This window comes from Physcomitrium patens, chromosome 21 (genome assembly GCF_059467195.1).
Source record: "Physcomitrium patens ecotype Gransden chromosome 21, ASM5946719v1, whole genome shotgun sequence".
Classification (NCBI taxonomy): Eukaryota; Viridiplantae; Streptophyta; class Bryopsida; order Funariales; family Funariaceae; genus Physcomitrium; species Physcomitrium patens.
Genome location: NC_143430.1, coordinates 731,208 through 754,609, shown reverse-complemented (window position 1 = coordinate 754,609; position 23,402 = coordinate 731,208). Strand labels below are relative to the sequence as shown.

Below are 23,402 nucleotides of genomic sequence, written 5' to 3'. Positions count from 1 at the left end.
GCCAATTCAGATTGTGACGCATGTAGTCTCCATTTGAAATCATTGTTACAATACTTCACAATATATCTTGTTTGATTGGATTTGGTAATGTCTATTTTGTAATGCTTGCCAATCGCAACTTGAGCAATGGCTTGCTTCAATTCATTACTACTTTTGAAAGTAGCACCTATAATAAGAATACTTGTCATTTTGAAGTAAGATTTTTCCTTGACAAATTTCTCAAAAGACAAACCTTTTTAATATGAATGTATCAATTGACAATGGCTTCATTAAAATAGAGAATTTAGAGTATGTAATTCCACAATGCTCCTTCAATGCCAAATTGGTTGATTTGGCTATAAGTAATTTATCTGCAACCAAGTGAATATAAGGTCACAATCTGAAGGATCTGCAAGTTAGAACTTAGAGTATGTTAGAAAAATAGAAGCATTGTCCCACACATACTATCACTTAATTTTGATGTGGCATAGAACAAAAAAATGTGCCTTTTTAAAATCTTTAGTTATATTTTTAATTTTTTTTTAATTTTTTTTTTCCAGATTTACCATCCCTTCTTAAATAACCACAAGGATATTTGTCAGATCTTCTAAATTATAAATTGAACCCTTCATCTTAACCTACATATTATATAATATTATATTTATAATATTATATTATTTTAATTTTATTGAATTATTAAATTAAGTATTTAAAATGATTACATGCAAAATTTATTGTTATAGATATTAACATTATTTTTTAATCTATATATATATATATATATATATATATATATTAAATATATATATATATATAAAATAGGAAATTTAAATTTTAAATCCCTTAGGTAATTATTTAAAATAAATATTCTATCTTATATATTATTTCAGAATTTTTTTCTTATAGAAAGTAACAACTTATGTTTATCTATTTAAAAGGTTTTTAAAAATGAAAAAATATATAAATATATAAATATATAAATAATATGAATAACATAAAAATATAATAAATATTTATTTATTATGTCAACCATTGAAATGTCATAGTCAACATGAAAAGACGTGCCAAGTAACTCCAGATATCACATTTTTATCACAAAATGTTACAAATTTTGGTACATTTCAATTTTCCTACGGGTATCATTATGCTTCTGAATTAATAATTAATAGCCATTTTTATTTTTATTTTTAATTCCTTCTTTAAAAAAAAACTAGTATTGTAGTAAATTTTGATGTTTCCAAGAAAAATTAAAATGAAATGGAAGTCTGTACAAGATTCGTTTTGAATACGTCTGGCATCCACTTAATCTCTATTATAAAAATAGATTCCATTTCGATATATGGATTTGAAATGCAGACTTCGCTGGATCTCAATGTGGCATTTGGCGTGACAATTGCGCCATATGTTTGAGAATGAGTCTTCAAGAGTGTTGTTTTGCATGACATTTGTCAACTTGGTGCCGTGAATATGCATAATCTCGCTGATGCTAGGCGTTGAAAGGTGCTTCAAAGCTCACTGGCGCTAACTGTAAGCTTACGATGCAGGGCCACTTCTGTTTCAGCGCGAGTTGTTTTGAAAAAACTTGAAGTACTACCACTCGGGTGGAGTTTGCAGCCGGACCTGTAGCGAGTTTTAAAGCATGACAAGACTCATCGATTTCCTTTGACAGCACCTTCTTCAGAAAGACTCTGGGCTTCGTAGACGTGACTCCTGCAACACAATTTTCAAGCGAACTCGTGTACAAGCACGCAACAATGGATAACGTACGTGTGTTCTCTGTAGACCACGGGATTTCGTATTTTGTTCGCTAAAAGTGTTTTTTTTCTTCGTTCGTGTTGATGTGATGTCTACGGTCTATTAAAATTGATGTATGCCCGACTTGATTAAATAAGTCCTCTGTGGCGATTTACGACCTCGTCCTTCTACGGTACGCATGAGCGGACCCGTTTGATATACAAGCGGTTTGTAGGCCATAGTTTTTATTTTAAGGCCCGAGTTCTTCTGGGTTCACTGAGGAACCCCTTGGGGCAAGGTGCAGACTCAAGAATTTAGGGGATTTGAGCACTTTTGACCGAGAAACACAGTTTGGTCTTCCCGACAGGCATAGAGAATGGTAGTGCAAGAAATCGCCAAAAGCAGCCCTTAAAACTGGCGGGAGTCAGCAGATGTCGTTTTTGTGTTGTCTACATGAAGTTTCCTGACGGGATTCCGTTGATTTCTGTGGCAGCTTCCTCTAGACATAGTTGATGAAATCATCAATCACGTTGAGGATGCGAGGGACATTGCAAAACTTTCGGTAACTTGCAAATCATTCCAGGAAGCTGGTTACGATATAAGGTCAATGCATGTAAAAGTGTTGAATGAGGATCATGAACGGGTCCGAAATCCTGTAGATATGTCCTCACCGAATTCTGGTTTGGAAAGTCGAAATTTGAAGGATACTGTGGTGAATATTACATCAAAGAGGCGTTGCTTAAAGCAGCTGTGCATTGAAGTTGAGCCGAGGCTACAGTCGAAAGAAGTTCCTGAAAATGAAGGACAGAAAACAGATTTTTGGATGAGCGATCCGTATTTTGTGAGGAAATGGTTACCTCGCGCAGGGGCCACGCTTCAGCATTTATGCATAGTGGACTACGGGAAGCAGGCCATGATGCGCAGATCTAGCATCCTTAATATTGTATCAGAGAACTGTAAGTATCTTCATCACTCATCTTCTGCTGTTTAGGTCCATGAGCTATCTTGACTGAACTTGACACATTTCCATGCCGTTCTGAGAGCGTGGGGGATGATAACGCAATAGTGATACAATTCATATGCAGCAAATCGGTGAAGACGCTAGATCTAAGGAATATGTATATTGACGCAAGTGAATGTGAGGCAATGCACCATCTGGTGAGCATGACATTACGCGGTACCAAAGTAACTCCTGGAGCTTTAGAGTGCATAAACACATCCATATCGAATCTGCAGACCTTTGTGTTAGATGAGGTATCTGGGATATCCAGTGTATACAGATGCGTGCGCAAGTTCTCAGAGATGAAAGTTCTTAGCCTTGGTCTGTCAAGCCCGGCCCAGTTCGTCTCAATGGATGCTCCTAGTCTTGAGAAGCTGGAACTAAAGATGCTATGTCCAGTGGAAATCAGAATTGTGGCACCTCAACTGAAATCCTTAGCTTTCAATATGAAGGTGTCGGAGCAATCAAGCCTGCGTGTATGCTCCGAGGACACGTGTGAGGAACACGCAACAAAGGTCATGCCCGGAGGTTTACTTGAGATCTTATATGGAGCCTCGAGTTTTGAAATTCTTGCAATTCTTATAGCGAGAAACATGAGGACTCTCAAGAAGCTATGTTGGGACATCCCTTGTATGGAACTGAACGAAGACGGAACGTTTTGTAAAGTATTGACAGATGTACCCCTGAACCTACCAAGTTTTGAGCATCTTCACAACTGTGAAAGGCTACAGTCTCTCTACATCGGACCTGGGTTATGGTACAGTATGGAAACACATGTAAATCAGCTGGCAGCAAGAAACCGCTGGCCAAGAATGCACACCTTGGTTGTTCACATGATCCCACACGACACAGGATCTTCTATTCGAGTGTTGCAGATGATACTGGGACCTTCAGTTAAGCATTTGACAATTTACATACACAAATCTGGTCCTGTGGATTCTATGCTGATTAAGCAAAGAATCAAAGAATCTGATATGCAAGGAATTGATTGCATTGTGAAGGAATGTTCGACCAGCCATGATTTTACATATTTTAGTTTTTAAGGCTTGACTACATCGTGCTAGTGGGAATTCCTGAACAATGTAAGTATATCAGTTGCAGTTAAGCTCATGTGCAGGACTAAATAATGAGTTCATGAATATTGGTCACACCTTGGGAGAATAGGTTGGAGGCTTTCCAAAAATACTAAATTCATACACTTTTATAATGAGCATTTTAGTCTCTACACTATATTGGGAGTGTCTTGTGATGTGTACTTTGGAGGTTTTCTATGTATATATCTATTTTACAATATTTATAAAGAAACAAAGTTGTTAACTACATTTGATTGATTAATTATTTTTCTAAAAATATTCAAGTAACTTGTATGGATTTCAATGGATTGTAGTAGTATATGAGTTAACACCATAAATAGTTATGTAGTTTTTCTTTTCTTTTCTTTTTTGACTTTGTTTTGCTGGTACTTTAGGAATTTTTAATATAAAATAATACATATATTTAATTAATGGATCAAACTAATTATTCTTGTTAAATTAATATAGGATTTATTTTAATTTGAAAATAAATTTAATCAAATATATATTATAGCTTTTTATAAATATATAATTAAAAGCATATGTTGGAATCTAATATTGCTCAATTTTTAAGTTTTTACTTCTATATCAATTCTACTTATTCAACAAAAAAATCACAAATCTTGAATATTGAAAATTTATAGATCAAATTTGTATGGTAATTGTAATAGACCTTAGTTACTAGTTAATAAAACCTTTTGATTATGACCTAGGTAGTCTATAGATTAAATAAGTAGATTTGATGCAAGAAGAATAAAATATTATATTAAATTCAATTTGTAGTTATAATCTCAGTAGTTGAAAGATAATAATTACTTCTACTACTTTAGGATCAAATTGAAAGCATTTTTTAAAATATAAACTAAGACAACAGTAGATTCTTTGTGCTAATTTTTCTTATTTAATAGAAATATTATAAATAAATAAAATAAAAAAATATAATTCGATGTTTGTATAATATAATTGAATCAATTTTTTGGAGATTGTAAAATATTGAGTTTTTTTTTTTTTTTTTCTTTTTTCTTTTTTGCAAGTCTACTTAGATAATAAGATTTTTATCTATTTTTATGCTATATATAATAATTTGATAATATTCTAAAATAAAAAATTCTTAAAGAAATTTATAATGTAATATGTAAATCTTATTTAATAATGCAACTTATAGATGTTTCTTTTTCAAAGCAACAATGTAATGTGTCTTAATAAAAATAACTTCATTTATTTTTATTAAAATATACTTATTAAGTTCTTGAAATATTTATAAATTTTTAGTATTTTTTTATCTTCTTTGTTTCATTTTTTTTTTTTTTTATTTGTATTCAATTTATTTGAGAATTACATTTTGATTGTTTATTGTTATAATTAAAAATAACTATATAGACTTTATTTATTAAGATTTTTCTCTATTTTGGATGTATAGATTTTTATCTTTAGGTTCTTTTAAGTCTTTTTAATTAGTTTTACCAATATCATGTATATTTTTTGTTTGCATCATTAATGTGTACATGGCTATTGATAAAGGGTCCATATATTTTGTATTATTAAAAGTTGGCTTACAATTAATTTTTGCATTGTAGATTTGTAGAAATATATATATCTTTTATGTAATTAAAACTATAGAAGTAGATGCTTATTATTGTGTTTAGTAACTTTATATATACTCACTTAGTTGACGTAATATTATGTTCTTGTGGTTGTTACTATGGCTTAGGCCATTCTATGCTCACTAGTCCCATCACATATTATATTCATTTGCATACATATTGTCATAGGCTATTGATTATGTGTGCCATATAACAATGTAATGTAAGTAATTTTAAATTATTATTGGTCTCTTTTCATGTTTTTTTATGTCATCTTTGAGTTTTTTAGTTGGTTGTTTTAGTTTTCAAATTAAGATTGACTACTATTATTCTTATAATATAATTTATTGCTTATTTTTTTTGCTCTTAAATAACAACAATATACTCTTTAATCAAACAAATTTTTTATCTATTATATTATCTTAATTATAATAAAAAGACCAAAAAGATATTTTATCAAGAATAATCACTAAAGTTAATATAATAGAAATTAAAAAGAATAGGATACAAAAAATATTTATGTTGCTTTAAAATGTAAACATGCTTGAAGAAGGCTCTTATTCTAAAATGTTGCACTAGATATATATAGATATATATAAGTCCAAGGCCTATATATCTATAAAGAAAATATTTAATTTGAACTCTAGCTCTTATAAGTGCCAATCTCATTAGTTAGATGGAAAAACTCCTTGACTTGACATTCTTGTCATGTTAAGTTTCTTAGAATGGTTTTGAGAGAGGAAGCTCATGTTGTAAGGGTGTGCATGGCTATGGTAATTTAGTCATTTAATAAAGCTTTAGGATTTTTTCTACTCACACTTGTACTCTTGGATTCTCTCTTTGTGGTGAAAGAGGTAGCTTGACTTACTTGTATGTAGATTTTTCATCTTTCTTTGAGAGTGTGTTGATTGCGCATTTGTATTTGGTTTAAATTGCATATTTCATGATTGATTTATGGTACTTGATTTGTTGTGTATAACAATCTTTATTTACACAACATTAGAATCTATAATAAATATTAGTAACTCTTTAGCATCTTCTAGACTATTTTATAATTTATTTGGATTAATTTTTAGTATTTGGTAATCCTATACTTCCATTTTATAAACTATCTTATTATTATTATCATTTTGTCTTTTAAAACACCAATTTTGTTTTATGGCTGTGATTTTTTGTGGAAAAAGTACTCAACTTACCTTTGGTAGACTTTTTTGTTGTTCTTTTTTTTGGACAATATCTACTTTATTACAATTTTGAGTCTTGCCGAAACAACATTGTATACCAGCCTCAAAATAAGTTTCACATTCTGGTACTTATTAAGCAATGAGTTCTCTGCTGTCACCACCTATTTGTACGGAAGCAAAAATTGAAACTCGTATGCTAAAAGGAGTTTTCAGTTTTCGGCAAAAGTCATATCTACCTCGTGATGAGAGCTTGTAACTCTTCAGCATCCACTGAGAGCACCTGCAACGGCTCTTTTATGCAATGCCTGCCTTATTAAGGTGTAAAATATAGTGGTTTCTAGCCTTGAATCCAGTCGAAGTGGAACTCAAAGGGATTGATACTTTTGGTATGGATAGAAAACGCCAGTCACAAGCAAACATGGGTGATCTGTCACCGGACCCAAGCCAAGCCTTGACAAATTCTGTTACAGAGAGTTGATCAACCTTGCATACAACATCGACACGCATGAATCCAGCATCCAGACCAAGCTTGCGTATCTGTTGAATGCCATCATGTTCATGTCCACAATGAAGGACATGTGAAATTCCGTTTAAAATTGCATGTCACCTCCTTCGAAGTTACTGGTGTTGATTAACACGCTGTCCACAGCAATCACCTTGCCGTTTGCGGGTAAAGCCTTAGCAGTTCTTAAAATTTTTGATACAGCTTTCGTCGTCCCAGTCATGCAGTATGTACTGTCTAGAAAGAACAAAGCAGCTACAGGGTTAGAAATATTACGACCCTGGAGTCACATCTATTTACCCATTAGAATAAGCGCAAATGATCGTAAGATCGACGTGAATTCATCAACCAGAGCATCGTTTGTATTCCATGTGTGCTCTGGCAACAAAATGCACATGAAGCTCGAGTTGCCCTTGTGAGATGTACAGAGAGTTAAATGCGAGATTGGGATATTCGAGAGCGACTAGGAGATCAGCACCAGAAATAACACATATTGTGGGGCACATTTTGACAAAAATGAGACAACGAAGGTAAGTTTCGCTACATCTTACCTATATTGTATCCATTTAAAAATGGAAATAACAATGACTTTATTGCGTGGTAAAATTTTTCAGACTTCTATGAAATAATATATTGGAAGCACATGAGATGGTGGAGGACTGACCTTCAGAGAGATGGCATCGCCGCCAGTTGGGATGGACTCAAACATGTCTCCACTCGTGTGCTCCACTCCTGATAGTAACCCAGTCGTCTCACACTGAATTCTCACAGATCATAACGAGAAAGAAACAAATGCAATTTTAAACGGAATCATGATCGAAAGACGCATGCCAACTCCAACTGAGAACATCGACATCGACACCGACAAAATTAACTTAACGCAAAGTTAGTCAGTGTTGCAATTCAGTTTATCGGCAAGATATGTGGTTTCAATTCGAGGGGATTACAAGTTTCTCACATGGCAATGCAGGGCAAGCTTTGATTACATGAGGTTGATCGAAGTTGATCCCCTTGATGTGAGGTTACTGGGCAGTGATGGTGGTGATAGCAGAGCCAAAGCCTCCTCCTATGTCGATCAACACTCTCACCCCCTCAAACCCCTCATAAACATCCAAGAAGGCACGCATGTACAGCTTCGAATGTCCAGCCATTGCCTTGTTGAACTTTTCATTCCGTATTACCACGCATGCAATCCGCGATGTGCTATTGCGAATGGTTGGACCGAGTCGTCCACGACGGATTCAGGCAGGTGATTCCAGGTACTTAACAACACAGGGACTTGATACATGAGCAACAAGTGGACCAAGGAGCCCTTCTCTGCGTCGCCTACCAAGAATTTACCGATTGGTTCCAGCCCGTAGCGAAGCTCGGTTGAGCCATCCTCACTCATTGTAGCAACCTCGCGCAAAACCTTTACGCTGCTTGCCAGGCGGAGCATTCCTCCAAGATAGCTCGAATCGATGACCTTTCCCGGCATTGCCTGGTTGCACAGCTCTACACCGTCCCCCGCTCGGGCATGTGCCTCGAAGACATTGAGACTTGCAAGAGAAGCCAGCACACCTGGAATCGCAGCTTGACCCACCAGCTCAATTGCCGCCAATCAAACCTTGTCGATGTGAGTTGTGACGTGTTGAATGGTGGAATGGACATCCTCGCCCACATGATTGTGTCCCTCTCCAAACGCCATTCCTCCCCGCTGTAGAAATTCTACAGATGATAGTTCATAATCTAATAAGTTATAGCAATTAAATTGATACACTTGTTTTAATTTACAACAGATTAAGACGTACTAATTGTTTGTATTTTATTTGTTTAGATTCTTTTAAATGCTTATGATTCTCTTGCAGTGTAATGGAGATTTAAAAGTGTTCATAGTGGAACTTAATTGGTACCACTACATGAGTTTAAATCCACAATGTCTAAGTCTTTTAACTTAGAAGAAAAGATAAGTGGCCACAGCTATTATATCCTTTGATTGACTAAAATTGAGAAGTCTCACTTTGTGCTATTTCCGGCCTCTACAGGAATGTTGTTCTTTACCAATTGAAAGACCTTTAAAAGACTTTTGTTCCAAGGTTGCAACAAGCATCCAGTGGGCCTATACTCCTGAGGGCGAATATCCAGTAGACCTATATTTGACCCCTCCACGCGGGTGATATCCTGTGGACGGTACCCGGTCGAGTCTACGCTAAAAGTCTCCTGCGAAACTGTGGATGCGAAACTGAGGCACCTGCTGCGAAACCTGCGTTGTGGGGTGTCCCGCAGGCAGGGGATTCCCGAGAATGATTACCAGAGGAGTGAAGTTAACAGCATTTGTGGGTTATCAAACTTAAGGGTTACTGGCTACTTTCCAGCTCTCATTGAGCAAGAATGGTTACGGGAGGCGCGGAGTTTTAGCAGAACTTGTGGTGAGTTTTTATGAAGTTTGATACCTCCTTTCTTCTACTTTGACCTGTTCAAAGAGACTCTGGGCTTCGTAGACGCGACTCGTGCAACACAATTTTCAAGCGAACTCTTCTGCAAGCACGCAAAAATGGATCGAGTAAGTGTGTTCTCTGTAGACCACTGGATTTTGTATATTGTTCTCGAGAAGTGTTTTTCTTCTTCATTCGTGTTGGTGTGATGCTTCTAAGTCTCCAAAGATCACTGTTAGATGCAAAATTGGGAGGCTGAACTGATCTCTCCACTTCATGGGATACGTGACGCTTCTTGTTTCTTGTATGGCCCGCCAACCCCTGTACGATTCTACCTCAGAATCCTTGCTTTAGCTTGCTACTCGTCCAACCTTCACCTACCTTAGGTTTGTAAGTTCGGAGTCCTGCCAACTTAATGTTCATTTGTCTCGTCGCAGCAGAATGGTGTAGAGTTCAGGTTGTGGATTGTGATCATCAGATGTGATGTCTACGGGCTATTAAAATTGATGTATGCGCGACTTGATTATGTAAGTCCTCTATGGCGATTTATGACCTCGTCCTTCTATGGTTCGCATTAGCGGGCGCGTTTGATATACAAGCGGTTTGTAGGCCATAGTTTTTATTTTAAGGCCCGAGTTCTTCTGGGTTCACTGAGCACCTTTTGGGGCAAGGTGCAGACTCAAGATTTTAGGGGATTTGAGCATTTTTGACCGAGAAACACAGTTTGGTCTTCCCGACAGGCATAGAGAATGGTAGTGCAAGAAATTACCAAAAGCAGCCCTTAAAACTGGCGGGAGTCAGGAGGTGTCCTTTTTGTATTGTCTACATGAAGTTTCCTGACGGGATTCCGTTGATTTCTGTGGCAGTTTTCTCAAGAGATAGTTGATGAAATCGTCCATCACGTTGAGGATGCGAGGGACATTGCAAAACTTTCGGTAACTTGCAAATCATTCCAGGAAACCGGTTACAATGTCAGGTCAATGCATGTAAAAGTGTTGAATGAGGATCATGAATGGGCCCGAAATCTTGTAGATATGTCCTCACCGAATTCTGGTTTGGAAAGTCGAAATCTGAAGGATACTGTGGTGAATATTATAGCAAAGAAGCATTGCATAAAGCAGCTGTGCATTGAAGTTGAGCCGAGGCTACAGTCGAAAGAAGTTCCTGAAAATGAAGGACAGAGAACAGATTTTTGGATGAGCGATCCGTATTTTGTGAGGAAATGGTTACCTCGCGCAGGGGCCACGCTTCAGCATTTATGCATAGTGGACTATGGGAAGCAGGCCATAATGCGCAGATCTAGCGTCCTTAAGATTATATCAGAGAACTGTAAGTATCTTCATCACTCATCTTCTGCTGTTTAGGTCAATGGGCTATTTTGACTGAACTTGACACATTTCCATGCCGTTGTGAGAGCTTGGGAGGAATGTAAAGCAATGGTGATACAATTCGTGTGCAGGCAAATTGGTGAAGACGCTGGATCTAAGGAATATGTATATTGATACAAGTGACTGTGGAGTAATGACCTCCATGGTGAGCATGACATTACGTTGTGTTAAAGTGACGGTTGGAACTTTAGATGATATGAACACAATCATGCCGAATCTACAGACGTTGGCGCTGCTTGGGGTATTTGGTGTGGAGAAAGGGAATCTGAAGTTTAAAAATATGAAAGTGCTTTGCCTCGGTCTCTCAACTCCAGCAGAGAACGTCTTAATGGATCTTCCTAGTCTTGAGAAGCTGGAACTAAAGATGCAATGTCCTCAGGATCTCAGAATTGTAGCACCTCAACTGAAATACTTTGCTTTCAATATGAAGGTGCCGGAGGAATCAAAAGTGCAGGTATGCTGCGGGGACACGACTAAAGTGCACGCGACAAAGGACCTGCCTGGAGGTTTACTTGAACTGTTATATGGAGCCTCGAGTTTCGGAACGTTTGCACTTCGTTTAGAGAGAAACAGGAGTAATTGCAAGACATTATATGTGGACATCCCTTGTATGGCGTTGAAAGAAGATGGAACATTTTTCACAGTGTCGAAAGATGTATCCCTGAACCTACCATGTTTTGAGAATCTACATAACTTTGAACATCCATAGTTCTTTTCCATTTGACCCTGACAATGGCATAGCATGGAAATGCATCTGGAGCAACTTACATCAAGAAATTGTTGGCCATGAATGCCCACTTTGGTTCTTCACATGATTCTACATGACACATAATTGCACACACAATTGCAAATGGTATTGGAACCTTCATTTAAGTATATGTAACAAGATTCTGAACATGATTCCGCACAAATGTATCTGGAGCAACTTACATCAAGAAATTGTTGGCCAAGAATGCCCACTTGGATTCTTCACATGATTCCGCACAAATGTATCTGGAGCAACTTACATCAAGAAATTGTTGGCCAAGAATGCCCACTTGGATTCTTCACATGATTCCGCACAAATATATCTGGAGCAACTCACATCAAGAAGTTGTTGACCAAGAATGCCCACTTTGGTTCTTCACATGATTGTATGTGATATATAATTGTACACACAATTGCAAATGGTATTGGAACCTTCATTTAAGTATATATAACATATATGAGGAGATGTGTAAGCTTAACATCATTACCAAATAAATTGAGCAATCTCATAGTTTTGACTACCATTGTTATAACATGGTGCTCAAGCTTGACATCATTGCTAATCTTATATCTTTGACTATACTACTGTCATGGACATACATTGGAAGATTCTTCGAATATTCTTCTAGAATATTCTCTAAAGATTCTCTAAAGATTCCTTTAGAAGATTCTTAGAAGGTTCTAGAATATTCTGATAGTTTCTAGGAAGTTGCTCGAGAAGTTTCCTAATTAGTAGAAGTTGTTGGAGAAGCATCCTAGTTAGCAGAAGTAGCTCGAGAAGCTTCCTATTCAGTAGTATATATAGGAGTCGAGGCTGAAGGGTTCTTCAGTCTTGACAACACATCTCTTGGAGTTCTAGCTCACCTTTCTGGTGTTGTTCTTGTACTCATCTGTTTAATCTAGTTCTGCCACTTCTTCTTGAACTTCTTGTTAGATTTCAAGTCTGTATTTTGTGTCCGTGACATTTTGTCGAGACTACATTTTCACTGGTATCAGAGCTAGTTCCTTCTTGTTAGAGAGTGGATTACCCCTCTTCTTGAAGGTGTGCTAGTGTTTTAGAGGTTGCGGATTACCCTCCTCTAAACTGATATCTCTTCTTTCTCAATATTGGAGCCTTATTCTTCTTGGAGAGAGTGGATTACCCCTCATCTTGGAGTCTTAAGGCGTTTTAGAGGTTGCGGAGTACTCTCCTCTGAACCAATATTGTCTTCTTGTCAAAACTCTTTTTTCTTCTTTCTGAAGGTTAGCCGAAGGTTAAGACGTTAAAATGGCTGAAAGTTTGGAATCCAAACTAGACGCCATCATAAATGCTCTTGCCTCATTGTCACATAGGACAACAGAGATCGAAGGAGTCATGGTAGGACTCCATAACAATGGAACATCTGGGATAGCGCCATCTAAAGCATATCAGCCTCAAACTTCTTCGCCAGAAGAAGCAGTTCTACCTCCATTTCAACAAGATCGAGTAGTCCTACAACGAAAGGAGCCTCGAGTTAGTGTTCCGGATAAGTTCGATGGAACTCGTTCCAAGTTTCGAGGTTTTGTCAACCAAATCAGGTTGATAACAATTTTACAGCCCGAACGTTATCCGACGGAGGAAGCGCGTGTTGGGCTTGTTGGAACCTTGCTTACAACACAAGCTCTGTCTTGGTTTACTCCCTTGTTCGAGAAGCGATCGCCAATCCTGAGCAACTTTGAAACGTTCTTGGAGGCGTTTGCAGAAGCATTTGGCGAGCATGATAAAGTTCGATGGGCCACAACAAAGATCCGATCGCTACGACAAGGAACACGCTCTGCATCAGTCTATGCCTCGGATTTCAGACAAATGGCAAGTGACATTAATTGGGGTGAAGAGGCGTTGGTGAGTCAGTTTTATTGGGGCTTGAAGGATGATGTGAAGGACTTGCTGTTATCTCTTCCTGATCCTCAAACGCTCAATGAAGCTATTAGCCAAGCTGTAAAGTGTGACAACCGCCTATTCCAGCGTTGCCAAGACCAACGTCCAAGACACCAAATGACTCGTTACGACGTGACTATGTCTGCAAATAGCTTAAACTCACATTCGGAGGCAACAGACATGCAAATCGACACGGCGTGTGTCCGATCTCTTACTCCAACAAAGAAGAAACGGCGTATGGAGGAAGGGTTATGTTTGTACTGTGGAGAAGAAGGTCACAAGGTTGGAAATTGCCCAAAGAAGCAAAATTGGCACCCTGTCAAGACTAGAAGTGCGATGATTCCGGAAAACGACGACACCCAGCCACAGTACAAACCGTGCGGCTGGACAATCTAATATCACGACAACAATCAGGTTCCTCCTTCTCTGTCCAACCTGCCCGTTGTTTTACAATTCCTTTGTTTTTAGGCCCTCAAAAACAAAAAACTTTAGCTTTATTGGATTCGGGGGCATCTACTTGTTTTTAGATGAAGAGTTTGCTAAACGCCACAAGATCCGTTTAGTACAGAAGTCCAAACCTGTTCACGTAGAGGTGATAGATGGACGACCCTTATTATCAGGCAACGTTATCCACAAATCAGAACCTATAGAAGTGGTGTTTAAGGACCATAGTAGTCACGTTATTTTTAATATTATTAGAACCCCATCAAGCCCTGTTATCCTTGGTCTTTCTTGGTTAGAAGATCATAATCCGTCCATTGATTGGAGGCTACGAAGGATAACATTTCCTGAAAAAAATAATAATAAACCTGTTGGTAGAACCTACATGAAGAAATCCATGTTTATTGGAGCGAGAGCGTTCCTAAGATCGTCCAAGGAAGGGGCACCATTTGTCATTTATGCAGCTCCAACTAGCGGCGAGAATATCTCAACATCGAATATACCAGAGCAATATAGGGATTTTGAAGACGTGTTTCAGAAGAAGAACGCCGATATACTGCCGGAACATCGACCATATGATTGCGCCATAGACTTAGAGGAAGGAGCGCAACCACCTTTTGGTCCAATATACAACCTATCGCAGACGGAGTTGGCAGAATTGCGGAAGTACATCGATGAGAATCTAGCCAAGAATTTTATTCGACATTCAAAGTCGCCAGCTGGAGCACCAATCCTATTCGTGAAGAAAAAGGATGGCTCACTGCGGATGTGCGTGGACTACCAAGGACTCAACAAGGTGACCAAGAAAAATCGCTATCCCTTACCTTTGATCTCCGGCCTCTTAGATCAACTTGGACGTGCAAGGATTTTTACAAAGATTGATTTAAGAGGAGCCTACAACCTTGTGCGAATCAAAGAAGGAGATGAATGGAAGACAGCCTTTCGTACAAGGTATGGCCATTTTGAGTACAATGTCATGCCTTTCGGTCTTACCAATGCTCCAGCGGTCTTTCAGCATATGATGAACGACATCTTTCGGGAGTACCTCGATGACTTTGTTGTCATCTATCTGGATGATATTTTGATATTTTCCAAGAATGAAGAAGAACATGAGAAGCACGTTTGTTTGGTTCTTGAAAAACTACGCGAACGAGGACTCTACGCCAAGTTGGAGAAGTGTCAATTTCACCAGAATGAGATGGAATTTTTGGGCTTCATTGCAACTACAGAGGGCTTGAAGATGGATCCAAAAAAGGTAGAAGCAATTATATCTTGGGAAGTTCCGAAGACGGTTAGAGATGTTCAGTGTTTTTTTGGATTTGCTAACTTCTATCGGATCTTCATCAAGAATTATTCTCAAGTTGCTGCACCACTCACGCGTCTAACAAGCAAAGACAAGCTCGAATGGGAATCACAAGCCGCAAAAGTATTTCAAGATCTCAAGACGGCATTTACTACGGCTCCAATCTTGGTACACCCTGACTTTGCAAAGGCTTTCTATTTAGAAACCGATGCTTCAGATTTTGCTTTGGGAGCTGTGCTTTCACAGATAGGTATAGACAAGAAGCTTCACCCAGTTGCGTTCTATTCACGGAAGTTCTCTGCTGCTGAGATCAACTACGAGATCCACGACAAAGAGCTGTTTGCTATAGTAGATGCCTTCCAAGAGTGGCGTCACTTCTTCGAAGGAGCTGCACATCCAGTGACTGTTTATACGGACCACAAGAATTTGGAGTACTTCATGACAGCTCGAATTTTGAATCGTCGTCAAGCTTGATGGAATATGTCTCTATCACGATTTGACTTCATTATCACCTACCGCCCTCGAAAACAGCAAGGATTATCTGACGCATTATCGAGGAGATCGTATCTTGCGCCAAAGGCTGGAGAAGCAGCGTTTGATCAACAATGTACAACATTGTTGAAACCAGAAAAATTCAGGATTTTTACTACTGTTGCAACTATCGATGACGGCTTCCTCAGCGAGGTACGTACTGCGACCATTGAGGATTCTATAGCTCTTGACATCAAACAACGTGTCGATAATGACAAGTTTAAGGTGGAGGGAGATCTTCTGTATTTTGAGGAGCGGTTGTATATCCCGAAAGGACCAACTCGACTCCGAGTACTTCAATCTCGCCACGACTTTCCAGCTGTGGGACATTTTAGATTCAACAAGACTTTGGAGCTCATTTCACGAGATTTTTGGTGGCCCCAAATGTGGAAGGATGTGAAGGAATTTGTCCTTTCTTGTGATGTTTGTTCAAGATCCAAGATCCCTCGACATCGTCCGTATGGACTTCTCCAGCCATTGCCTATTCCGCACCGACCATGGTCTTTAGTTTCTATGGACTTCATTACGGACCTACCGCCATCGAATTCATTTGACAGCATCTTTGTTGTAGTGGATCGATTTACAAAGATGGCGCATTTTGTGCCTTGCAAGAAAACATCATCAAGTGAAGACACCGCAAGACTCTTTCTTGATAACATATATCGTTATCATGGCCTACCAGATGATATCGTGTCGGATCGAGGTACTCAGTTTGTATCCAAGTTTTGGAGGTCCCTCTTTGAGATATTGAAGGTGGATATTAAGCTCTCTTTGGCTTTTCATCCTCAAACTGACAGTCAAACGGAGCGGATGAATCAAGTTTTGGAGCAATATTTACAATGCAGCATCAATTATCAACAAGATGATTGGACTGCATATCTATCGCTTGCTGAGTTCGCATACAACAACACTCTTCATGCGTCAACTCAACAAACACCATTCTTCTCCAACTACGGATACCACCCCAAGCTCGATTTATTGAGTTCTTCAGCAAATAACAACCCAGCAGCTGAAGGATTTGTGAAGCAACTATCGGAGCTTCAAGCGACGTTGAAGCTTCAATTGCAATCTGCCCAAGAGAGTTACAAGGCATCTGCAGATAAATATCGAAATGAGGCGCCTACTTTTAAAGTTGGAAGTAAAGTATGGCTTCTTCGACGGAATATCAAGACCAAGCGGCCATGTGACAAATTGGACTATCGGAGATTAGGGCCATTTGTTATCGAGAAGCAGATCAATCCGGTGGCATATCGTCTGGAGTTACCAGCTACTATGAAGGTACATCCAGTCTTTCATGTGTCTTTGTTGGAACCTTATCGAGATTCAGCTTTTTCCCAAAGAGTACAAAGTCCACCACCAAGTATCAAAATTGAAAACCATGAGGAATACGAGGTGGAAAAGGTACTAGATTCACGGCGTAATAGGAGAAAATTGGAGTATTTAGTGCATTGGAGTGGATACGACATCAATGAACGAACGTGGGAGCGTGCCGAAAATCTTGCCAATGCACCAAAAAAGGTACAAGAATTTCATCAATGATATCCTCATAAACCTAAGCCGATTCAACGATAGCTTCTTGCTCAAGCTTGCTCATCAAGTAGCATAAAAAGGGGGGAGGGCACCTCCAAAACCCATAGTTCGATAGTGTAGAACTTTGTTAGCAACTATAGTTTGCTCTCATCAATTTAGCCTTTGGACATGGATAGTCAAGATACTACACTTGTTATGTCATCTCAAGCGACTAGCTTACGAAGACGACCCCGAGATGAAGAACCGCCTACACCACGACGACGTCGGAGGATACCGAGCAACAGATCGCTAGTAATTGTATTTGAGGTCGAGCTTGCCTACGACGGTCAACCAAAAGGTGTGTTTGGAGGACAGTTTCATAATGAAGACACAAAAGTCCACGCTTGGTCAGAGGTTGAAGGTGTTGGTCACTACCGTGGGCTCCAAGGGCCGATGAATCATTTGCCTCGCGAACAACAATTGGAATTCATAGCGGATGTGATGCGACAGATTTTCATTTTCTTGCGTTGGTATTGACTGATAACAACATTGCTTCTCGGAGACCTCGAAGTTAGAAGAGGAGGTGATGTCATGGACATATATTAGAAGATTCTTCGAATATTCTTCTAGAATATTCTCTAAAGATTATCTAAATATTCTTTTAGAAGATTCTAGAAGATTCTTAGAATATTTCCTAAAGATTCTGTTAGAAGGTTCTAGAATATTCTTAAAAGGTTGTAGAATATTTTTAGAAGGTTCTAGAATATTCTGATAGATTCTAGGAAGTTGCTTGAGAAGTTTCCTAATTAGTAGAAGTTGTTGGAGAAGCGTCCTAGTTAGCGGAAGTAGCTCGAGAAGCTTCCTATTCAGTAGTATATATAGGAGTCGAGGCTGAAGGGTTCTTCAGTCTCGACAACACATCTCTTGGAGTTCTAGCTCACCTTTCTGGTGTTGTTCTTGTACTCATCTGTTTAATCTAGTTCTGCCACTTCTTCTTGAACTTCTTGTTAGATTTCAAGTATGTATTTTGTGTCCGTGACAACTACACATATATATATATATATATATATATATATATATATATATAATAAGATATGTAAGCTTGACATTATTGCCAAATGAATTAGACAATCTCATTGTTTTGATTACATTGGATATATCAAGGTGTATAAACTTGATATCATTACCAATAGAATTGGATAACCTTATATCTTTGACTACATGAAATATATCAAGGTGTGCAAGCTTGACATCATTGCCAATTGAATTGGACAACCTTATATCTTTGACTTCATTAACTAAATCAATGTATATAAGCTTAATATTATTGCCAAATGAATTGGACAATTTCATAGTTTTGACTACCTTTGCCATAACATGTTGCTCAATTTTTATATCATTGCCAATAGAATTGGACAATCTTGTATCTTTGACTACATTGGATATATTTATGTGTGCAAGTAAAACATTACCATCAAATGAATTGGACAATCTCATAGCTTTGATTACCTTAACTATAACATGGTGCTCAAGCTTGATAATATTTCCAATAAAATTTAACAACTTTACATCTTTGACTATATTACATATATCAAGATATGCAAGCTTGACATTATTGCTAATAGAATTGGAAAACTTTATATCTTTGATTACATTGGATATAACAAGATATGCAAACTTGTTATTATTGCTAATACAATTAGACAACCTTATATCTTTGATTATATTGGATATATCAAGATATTCAAGCTTGACATTATTGCCAAATGAATTGAGCAACTTCATAGTTTTGACTACCTATACTATAACATGGAATTCAAGCTTGACATTGTTGCTAATAGAATTGAAGGACCTTGTATCTTTATCTACATTAGATATATTAAGATTCTTAAGCTTGACATCATTGTCAATAAAATTAGATAACTTTACATCTTTGATTATATTTAATATATCAAGATATGAAAGCTTGACATTATTACCAAATGAATTTGGCAATTTCATAGTTTTGACTACGTATGCTATATCATGGTGCTCAAACTTGATATTATTACTAATAGAATTAAAATACCTTAAATCTTTAACTACATTGGATGTATCAAGGTATGCAAGCTTGATATCATTCACAATTTGAATTGGGCAATTTCACAATTTTGACTATATTTGCTATAATATGGTGCTTAAGCTTGACATTATTTCTAATAGAATTGGAGAACTTTATAACTTTGACTATATTGGATATATCAAGGTATGCAAGCTTGATGTTATTGCCAAATTTAATAGAACGATTTTACAATTTTAACTACTTATATTAAAACATGGTACTTAAGCTTGATATCATTGCTAATAGGATTGAAAAACCTTATATCTTTTTCTACATTAGATATATCAAGGTACTCGAGCTTGACATTATTGTCAATAAAATTAGACAATTATATGTTATTGACTATATTAGAAATATTATCATATACAAGCTTGACATTATTGCCAAATGAATTGAGTAATGTCACATTTTTCACTATCTTTGTTACAACATGGTGTTCAAACTTGACATCATTGCCAATAGAATTGGAGAAACTTATAACTTAGACTCTATTAGATATATCAAGGTGTACCACATGATTAGCTTGTATAAAAAGCTACAAACACATAAAACATGCTATTAACTTATTAGTTGAGTTTCTAACCTATCAATCAATTACAAACACATATAAAGTCAAATCTGTATCTAAGAAGCTTCTAAAAAGCTTCATCACAAGCTATTATGAAATCTACCTATATTTATTTTATATCTAATACTTTTTATCTTGATTTTTATATAATTTTGTGACAAAGGATTAATAAATGTAAGGTCTCAATTGAATTGAAACCACACTTTTTTTCATAAGAATAGAAAGAGGGATATATGTATGGATCATGTTGTCACGGACACAAAATACAAACTTGAAATCTAACAAGAAGTTCAAGAAGAAGTGGCAGAACTAGATTAAACAGATGAGTACAAGAACAACACCAGAAAGGTGAGCTAGAACTCCAAGAGATGTGTTGTCGAGACTAAAGAACTCTTCAGCCTCGATTCCTATATATACTCCTACTTAGGAAGCTTCTCGAGCTACTTCTATTAACTAGGAAGCTTCTAGAAAGTTCCAAAGGATTCCTTTCTAGAAGCTTCTAGAAACTTCTCTTCTAGAAGGTTCCAGAGACTTCCTTTTTAGAAGCTTCTAGAAACTTCTCTCTAAAAGGTTCCAGAGGCTTCTCTTCTAGAAGGTTCCAGAGGCTTGTTTTCTAGAAGGTTCTAGAAACTTCTCTCTAGAAAGTTCTAAGGAATATGTCCCTAACATCACCCCCTCCTTTAGCTTCGAGGTCTCTGAGAAGCAATGTTGTTGATCAGTACCAACGCAAGAAAATGAAGATCTGTCGCATAACTTCTGCTATGAACTCCAACTGTTGTTCACGACGCAAGTGGTTCATCGACCCTTGAAGCCAACGGTAGTGGCCCACGCCTTTGACTTCTGACCAAGCATGAACTTCCGTGACCTCATTGTGAAATTTTCTTGCAAACACGCCTTCTGGTTGACCATCGTAAGTAGGCTCGATCTCAAATACGATCACCAGTGATCGGTTACACGGTATCCTCCGTCGTCGTCGTGGTACATGTAGTTCTTCATCTCGGGGTTGCCTTCGTGAGCTACTCGATTGTGATACTCTGATTGGCATAGTATCTATCTCTTGGCTATCCATATCAAAAGACCAAACTACGATCTATCTTGGAGAAAATAACTACATCAACTATGAATTTTGTTGGTGCTCTCCCCTTTTCTTATATTGTTGGGAGAACAAGCTTCAGAAAGAAGCTATCATCGAATTGATTTAGGTTTATCGGGATGTCGTTGATGAAACTCCTGTACCTTTTGTGGCGCATTCGCAAGATTTTTAGCTGGCTCCGACGTTCGCTCATTAATGTCATAGCCGCACCAATGAACAAGATATTCTAACTTTCTCCACCTTCGCCGTGAATCTAATACCTTTTCAACCTCGTATTCTTCGTGGTTCTCGATTTCAATACTAGGTGGCGGACATTGCACTCTTCCAGGAAAAGATGACTCTCGATAAGGTTCCAACAGAGAAACATGAAAGACTGGATGTACCTTCATAGAAGCCGGTAACTCCAGCCGGTATGCCACTGGATTAATTTACTTCTGGATGATAAATGGTCCCAATCTTTGATAGTCCAACTTATCACATGGTCGCTTGGTCTTGATATTTCGTCGAAGAAGTCAGGCTTTGTCTCCAACTTTGAAAGTAGGTGCTGGATTCCGAAATCTATCTGCAGACGTCTTATAGGATTCTTGAGCGGATTGTAATTGAAGCTTCAACATAGTTTGAAGCTCTGATAGTTGCTTTGCAAATCCTTCAGCTGTTGGATTGTTATTTGTTGACGGACTCAATAAATCAAGCTTCGGATGATACCCATAGTAGGAAAAGAATGGTGTTTGTTGAGTCGACGCATGGAGGGTGTTGTTATATGCAAACTCAGCTAGCGATAGATATGCAGTCCAATCGTCTTGCTGATAGTTGATGCTGCATCGTAAGTACTGCTCCAAGACTTGGTTCACCCGTTCCGTTTGGCCATCAGTTTGAAGATGAAAAGCTGAAGAAAGCTTGATATCCACCTTCAATATCCCAAAGAGAGATCTCCAAAACTTTGACACGAACTGGGTACCTCGATCTGATATGATATCATCTGGTAGTCCATGATATCGATACACATTATCGAGAAAGAGTCTTGCTGTGACTTCACTGGACGATGTCTTCTTACAAGGAACAAAGTGTGCCATCTTCGTAAGCCGATCTACCACGACAAAGATGCTGTCAAATGAGTTTGATGATGGCAAGTCCTTGATGAAGTCCATAGAAATTGAAGACCATGGTCGACATGGAATTGGCAATGGCTGTAGAAGTCCATAAGGGCGATGCCTAGGATTCTTAGATCTTGAACAGATGTCACAAGAGAGGACAAAATCTTTCACATCCTTCCACATTTGGAGCCACCAAAAATCTCGGGAAATAAGCTCCAAGGTCTTGTTGAATCCAAAATGTCCCGCAGCTGGAAAATCATGGCGAGATTGAAGAACTCGGAGTCGTGCTAGTCCTTTTGGAATGTACAATCGCTCTTCAAAGTATAAAAGATCTCCCTCCACCTTGAACTTGTCGTCATTGGTACGTTGCTTGACATCAATGGCTACTGAATCTTTAATGGTCATAGCACGTACCTGGTTTAGGAAGTCACCATCAAATGATACAATAGTAGCACAAAGTTGAAATCTCTCTAGTTTCAATAACATTGTACATTGTTGATCAAACGCTGCTTCTCCAGCCTTTGGTGCAAGATACGATCTCCTTGATAAAGCATCGGATAGTCCTTGCTGCCTTCCAGGTCGATAAGTGATAACAAAATCGAATCTAGATAGCGACATATTCCACCGAGCTTGACACCGATTTAAAACTCGAGCCGTCATGAAATACTCCAAATTCTTGAAATCCGTATATATGATTACTAGATGTGCAGCTCCTTCAAGAAAGTGTCGCCATTCTTCGAAAGAATCCACTATAGTAAGAAGTTCCTTTTCGTGGATCTCATAATTGATTTTAGCAGCAGAGAACTTTCGAGAATAGAATGCAACTTGATGGAGCTTCTTATCTTCACTCATTTGTGAAAGCACAGCTCCCAAAGCAAAATCTGAAGCATCAGTTTGTAAATAGAAGGCCTTTGTAAAGTCTGGATGTACCAAAATTGGAGCTGTAGTAAATGTTGTCTTCAAATCTTGAAACGCCTTCTCCGCCAAAGGTCCCCATTCCAACTTATCCTTGCATGTTAATCGAGTGAGAGGAGCAGCAACTTGAGAATAATTCTTGATGAAGATCCGATAAAAGTTAGCAAAACCAAGAAAGCATTGTACGTCTCTAACCGTCTTCGGAACCTCCCAAGACATGATTGCTTCTACTTTCTTGGGGTCCATCTTCAAACCTTCTGTAGTCGCAATGAACCCCAAAAATTCCATCTCCGTCTGGTGAAATAAACACTTTTCTAATTTGGCATATAGTCCTCGCTTGCGTAGT

At 37.9% G+C, this 23,402-nt stretch overlaps 2 protein-coding genes and 1 pseudogene across 6 annotated transcripts; 2 read left to right on the top strand and 1 right to left on the bottom strand.

The window, feature by feature from the left end:
• Positions 1-1,526: 1,526 nt before the first annotated feature.
• Positions 1,527-3,943, top strand: LOC112274096 (F-box/LRR-repeat protein At4g29420). Its single transcript, XM_024503260.3, has 3 exons — positions 1,527-1,742; positions 2,207-2,669; positions 3,166-3,943. Exons 1-3 carry the CDS (start codon positions 1,734-1,736, stop codon positions 3,210-3,212), a joined length of 519 nt encoding a protein of 172 aa, XP_024359028.1. The 5' UTR covers positions 1,527-1,733; the 3' UTR covers positions 3,213-3,943.
• Positions 3,944-4,784: 841 nt separating this feature from the next.
• LOC112274562 (caffeic acid 3-O-methyltransferase 1-like) lies at positions 4,785-8,589 on the bottom strand (annotated as a pseudogene).
• Positions 8,590-9,253: 664 nt separating this feature from the next.
• Positions 9,254-11,581, top strand: LOC112273953 (F-box/LRR-repeat protein At4g29420). 5 transcript variants are annotated; one of them, XM_090245820.1, is made up of 4 exons: positions 9,254-9,597; positions 10,336-10,798; positions 10,929-11,002; positions 11,288-11,581. In XM_090245820.1, exons 1-4 carry the CDS (start codon positions 9,589-9,591, stop codon positions 11,564-11,566), a joined length of 825 nt encoding a protein of 274 aa, XP_090101946.1. In that variant the 5' UTR covers positions 9,254-9,588; the 3' UTR covers positions 11,567-11,581. The 5 variants fall into 5 exon arrangements, with proteins under 5 accessions (XP_090101946.1, XP_024358817.1, XP_024358820.1 ...); XM_024503052.3 differs by lacking the exon at positions 9,254-9,597 and adding an exon at positions 9,607-9,792; XM_024503049.3 differs by having other exon boundaries at positions 9,375-9,597; positions 10,929-11,581.
• Positions 11,582-23,402: the final 11,821 nt, after the last annotated feature.

Excerpts from the sequence above, each read along its gene's own strand:
- LOC112274096 (XM_024503260.3), top strand. Across the intron at positions 2,670-3,165 it reads TAATATTGTATCAGAGAACT|GTGTCGGAGCAATCAAGCCT; the intron begins GTAAGTATCTTC and ends TTCAATATGAAG.
- LOC112273953 (XM_024503047.3), top strand. The coding sequence starts at position 9,709 with ATGCAAAATTGGGAGGCTGAACTGATCTCTCCACTTCATGGGATACGT. Across the intron at positions 9,793-10,335 it reads TGTATGGCCCGCCAACCCCT|TTTTCTCAAGAGATAGTTGA; the intron begins GTACGATTCTAC and ends TTTCTGTGGCAG. Across the intron at positions 10,799-10,928 it reads TAAGATTATATCAGAGAACT|GCAAATTGGTGAAGACGCTG; the intron begins GTAAGTATCTTC and ends ATTCGTGTGCAG.